Source organism: Poecilia reticulata, linkage group LG17 (genome assembly GCF_000633615.1).
Source record: "Poecilia reticulata strain Guanapo linkage group LG17, Guppy_female_1.0+MT, whole genome shotgun sequence".
NCBI lineage: Eukaryota > Metazoa > Chordata > Actinopteri > Cyprinodontiformes > Poeciliidae > Poecilia > Poecilia reticulata.
In genome coordinates, this window is record NC_024347.1 from 705,186 (window position 1) to 710,399 (window position 5,214).

The following is a 5,214-nucleotide window of genomic DNA, read 5'->3' on the forward strand; positions in this document are numbered from 1 at the left end:
GTACTGTTTCAGAATCAAACCCTGCTTTAAAGGAGCCGCGTTGCGTGTTTTCTAGCCACATTGTGCTATTTTGTAGCAACTACGTTACTTTCAGTTGTTACACAAAATRCTGAATCTATCGAATATGACTTAAAAGACATTTGGCTTCGTAATKTAACACCTTGCAATTGGGCCTCTGCCTATTTAAGCAACTCCTGCTGAAACTCCTCCTTCAGGAAGTCATCACGACATGGCTCCTCTTTTAAAATGTTAACATTTTTCACCAGTGTTGCCCTGAGAAGAAGCTGACATAAAGAGCTCAGCAGATGCACAGTTCCACCAGGTGTTTGCTAATTGCTGCTATCTAGTCTGAAGGAGCTGAGTGGGCGAGGGCCCGTTTGTGAGGCGGAAGCTTGGAAACTGAGGCTCCGAGGAGGAGCTTCGTCCTCAAAGGCGGGGCTAGGTCCACCCAAGCATTTTGCAAAGCTGAATGTTTGCCGGGGGAGATTAAAGGATTTCTCAAACAGACATGGAATAATCAAAGCAATTTTTGATGAGGGAATAACATTATAACGTGGCGTAAAGCTCAAAAAGTCAATTTAACATCATACTGTCCCTTTAAAATKTCTTTCCATAACTTCACCTCTGACCTCTCTACAGTGTTCCTCGATCTTCTTGATGCAGATTCTTTCAACTTCAGAAGGTTGTAATTGCTCCTGACTTCATTTAGGGSTCTCAGTTAGTGGCACTTTCCAGATTTTTATGACAAAATCTTTCACAGCCATGCGTCATTATTCTGTCCACTTCCCAATTATGCGACACTTTGTGATGGTATCACAAGACAATGGTTGAACAATGACAAAACGTGAAAAGTTCTTTAGCAATGGACTGCAGTGACACAACTGGGGAAAAAAATGACAAYGAAAGTTGCTTCTATRAGCAACTTTCATAGAAGTTGTCTGGTAAARGTTTATCACTATTGATATCAAAGATCGGAGACATTTTGTCCTAATCAAGCARCCTCGATCCAAAAGCCTTATTTATGAATTCAGAATGTCAAAGTAAGTCGACAGTGAGTTTCCACTTGACCATGTTAGGAGCGATTCGACCTCACCCTGGACTGATGACCTACTTCTCTGGCAGAAACCTTTTAATGTAATTGCAGACAGCTTAAGTACACAAGTTTCAGAAGGAATGAGCTGAYGAAACAAGACGCTTGTTAATTTAAAAAAAATAATAATAATAAAGAAGCAGTTGTTTTAGTCAAGGAAAAAAAATACATTTTCCCTGACAGTCAAAGAGTAAACAAGATGGATGCAAGGAGCTTTAGTTTGAGACGGTATAGAAGCTAAACTACTGGATCACTCAACATAGAGCAACTTTAAAATATATTCCTTGAGCATTACCAGACTTGGTGCATTTAACTTTAGCTTCAACTTGTTTGTTTTTATGATTAAACATATGTGAAAATAAATGTGAGTAAAAATAAAGCAAAGCAACAACAACAATAACAACAAAAAAAGTGTTGGGCATTAAGAGGACGTTTTCCCTGGCCTACACCATAAACATTCATCTGGACTAATACTTACATACGAAACTCCGAGATTCAAAGCATCGTTTTCAGAGTGAAATTCTTCGGGTTTCAGCAGGAAGAACGACCAAACCCTCCGCGTAATATCCATGTCTTCACGTCGACGCTCGCATCTCCTCTCGAACCCAAAACTCCCCCAGTCACCCGAGCGGAGACAGCTGACCCCCCACACAATCCAAAGTTTCGCGCTCAAAAAACACTTGTCCAAGCAAACACCGACATGTCGCTTTGCTGCCAGGGGTGCGATAAACAACTGGACCGGCTCTGGCCCCTTTCACACGGCGCTTCTTCTGCGTTCATCCCAAACGACAAAAGGTCCCAGGAGCCCGCGGAGAGCGCAAAGGACGCTGCGCTGTCTTCAGCAGCAGTGCGCAGCGGCGGCAGCCAGAGGCGCACCTCGATTTGCCCTTGAGGAGAAGAGAGAGCATGAGGGAGGAAGCAGCTGCACAGAAGAGGATTACTGCTCCTGTGGGCGCATCATGCCGCACTAAAACACGGAACAGGGATGTAGGCTAAGAGAGCTGGCAGTATTATTAGTCCATCAACAAGTTGGGGAGGGGAGAAAGTTGAATCGCCGGGATGCGCCCAAGTCAGAAGTTTATCAGCCAGAGCTGAAGAGTTGTTGTTGTTGTTGTTGTTGTTGCGTATCAGCCTACTACAACCACAATAGGCCGCTTTGATGTAATCTCATTTAATCCAATCCAATCATTGTATGATGCTTTTCATATAAACTAGTGGGCTCGATTCACTAAATATGCGTCATATGTTGTTGTTGTTTTTTTTTTTTTGTTTTTTTGTTTTTTAGCCTGTGCATTACACTTGTGTTTTGATTGAAAYTGTTTATTATGACCTACTTAATGCTGCATAAAGCTCTGATTTAACATGGAAACAACATACCTGGGAGCTCACATAATTTTGACCGCCCTCTCAAAATTTAATTGGAAGTCAGATTCYCTAACTGAATTTTACACAGAGTTTCGTTGGGGGAGAGCATGCATGTACGAGTACGTGCGTGCGTGTGTGTGCGTGCGTGTATGTGTGTGTGCGTGTGTTTCAAAGGATGGTGTTCACGCTTTGGATTACACTGATTTACGCACTTTGGTCCTTGTAAAGCTGTAAGGATATAGGACTCCCCCTAGCGGCCAAAAACAGACTGGTGCGCCCCTGGATAACATCTGGCAGATGGTGAGTGTTGTAAAAGCGCCATTGAGCTTTTACACATTATACAACCACAAACCTCAAGCTGTTTAGCTTGAATTTTATTTGGATTTTATTTTCTTATTGTCTAAATAAACAATTCTGAAAACTGATATGTGCATTTTTGTTCAGCTCCCTCATTTATAAAACTATTTGTACAAATTTTCAGTTTTTAAGTGTTTTTTTTATCCACTGGATTCACAAATCTGTACTAAAACTGACCGTGTCTTTTGTCTCATCTGCCAAAATAATAATAATAAAAAAGACCTCTTTATTTATCCTTCTTTAAAATGTCCTCTGTGCTTAAGCATCCCAGAACCTCATTCTGAGAGCTTTTGCTGGTGTGTATTGCATTCACAGGACTTCAGGAATCAAGTTTGTTTGTAAGATCTAAGATTTTATGAAATTTAACTTATTTTGTGAGGTTTCTGATTCACCAAAATTGAGAAATGTTTTGAGTGGCTCTCAAAAGCAAAACTTCAGCCAGAGATTTAATATCATTCTACTTTTTAARAATTTGTTTTTTAAAAATATTTTATTGCCATATTTTTTGCACTCACTTTATGCTGTCAAGGTATATACATATTTTTATATCTTTTCAATGGTACATTATTTGATGCATGGTCATAACTAAGTTTTCCAGGGACGTATAAGATCACTCTTAATTACATTTTTTGTGAATTAATATTTAATTTAAATGCTACAAAAGGCTTCTGGACAAAAAAAAAAAAAAAAATTCTTCTTCTCTTCCCTCCTTCGCCCCCTTATAAATCCGCCCCTGCTCTGATCTGACCCTTTCTATAAACAGCCTCAGTGTTGTGACTCCACAGTCAGTTATTCTTATTCAAGCTCTAAATTAGTTTCCACTTCCTTACCGAACACATTGGTAGGTGAACTACTCATAAAAATAAAAAATAAAAAAAAAGTTGATAACAGGGTTTAAAGTTCAAACCACATTACCCAGAAAGCCCAGGCGTGTGTGTTTTCTTTCTTTTCCGGATGTAGCATCACATGAACTGACTGTCAACATGCAAGATGGCCACGCATCACAGGCAAAATGCTGCTGGGCGGAGGAAAGTACAGGTAAATTYTGCAAACTGCATGTCTGCAGATTGTTCGGCAGTGACAACTTTAGGGTTCTCGTCTTAAGGAGGTGTTTTAGAAATGTCCGAGTGTCGGTAAAAAGCGACTCCCAAGAACAGCGCTGCGGCTATGAGTCATGGCTCAAGCCGGCTAACAGAGCTAGCTTAGCTTGCGTGAGCGGTTAGCGTCAGCTGCTAACCAGTGCGTCTGAATGCTAGCTCTTTTTGCTAAAAGACTTCACAAAACATGCTTAGAAGGAAAAGTGCGAATCACGACAGAAATATTTGCAAACCAGCACAAACGTTAGACGCATTGTCGAAGCCCCGTTTTGATGCTTGCATTATTTCTGACAGTAGCTAAGGTGCTCCGGCTCCGTCTAATTGCTGGAACTTAGCTCGGTGGTTATGTTGTGTACTCTGCTCGCAATAACGTSAACGCATGTTAGGTTTCAACGACAGCGTATTGCAACGTTTTCCTAAAGTGTGAAATATTGAGCTCTTGCATTAACCAACCTGCCATGTTGCAAAGAAAGAAAGAAAAAAAAATCAGCGCACACATTGAGCTGCAGCTTTGAAATGGGTGTGATGTTGTGGACTGAACCAGAAAGTTTCCCGGGCAGGAGAAACGAGCACTCTGTCTTGTTTGTGTCTCAGGTTTCCTACGTGATTAGAGACGAGGTGGAGAAGTACAATCGCAATGGAGTGAATGCTCTCCAGTTAGACCCTGCTCTGAACCGGCTCTTCACCGCAGGGAGAGACTCCATCATCCGGATATGGAGCGTCTACCAACAAAAAGTAGAGTTTTAAATCGCATACGAGTCCTGTCAGAGCATAAAATCACTGTTTTGTTGTTAGTCGTGGAGCTGTCCTAATTTCTGCTCTTTGTCATTGTAGCAGGACCCATATATTGCATCTATGGAGCACCACACTGACTGGGTTAATGATATAGTTCTTTGCTGCAATGGAAAAACATGTGAGTTTTAACCCAGTATTCAACCAGCTGTGCTGTCTATAGCTTTCAGTGCTTAATTTCTTCATTCTGACGCACTTTTTCCTCCTTTCAGTGATATCAGCTTCATCAGATACTACSGTGAAAGTATGGAATGCTCATAAAGGATTTTGTATGTCGACGTTACGGACGCACAAGGACTACGTAAAAGCTTTAGCGTACGCTAAGGACAAGGAGCTAGTGGCGTCGGCTGGACTGGACCGGCAGATCTTCCTTTGGGATGTGAACACACTGACAGCGCTCACCGCTTCCAACAACACGGTCACCAGTGAGTACTGATGTCGTTTTGACTGTGAATAATCACCAGTGTGTCGATTGGAACTTCGTAGCTTAACAACATCTGTGTTTTCCAGAAC

General features: G+C 41.5%; 2 protein-coding genes across 2 annotated transcripts in view; one reads left to right on the plus strand and one right to left on the minus strand.

The window, feature by feature from the left end:
• Positions 1–2,164, minus strand: part of LOC103478857 (sodium channel protein type 4 subunit alpha B-like) — a 49,745-nt gene extending 47,581 nt beyond the window's left edge. Inside the window, exon 1 of the mRNA XM_017310102.1 lies at positions 1,569–2,164. The gene's annotated coding sequence lies outside the window, so the exon portion shown is untranslated. The remainder of the gene's footprint in view (positions 1–1,568) is intronic.
• A 1,590-nt stretch (positions 2,165–3,754) lies between these two features.
• The window catches only part of LOC103479180 (WD repeat-containing protein 48), an 8,944-nt gene continuing 7,484 nt past the window's right edge, over positions 3,755–5,214 (plus strand). Inside the window, exons 1-4 of the mRNA XM_008433474.2 lie at positions 3,755–3,850; positions 4,504–4,644; positions 4,744–4,822; positions 4,914–5,126. Of these exons, the coding sequence (XP_008431696.1) occupies positions 3,803–3,850; positions 4,504–4,644; positions 4,744–4,822; positions 4,914–5,126 (481 nt within the window). The 5' untranslated portion in view covers positions 3,755–3,802. The remainder of the gene's footprint in view (positions 3,851–4,503; positions 4,645–4,743; positions 4,823–4,913; positions 5,127–5,214) is intronic.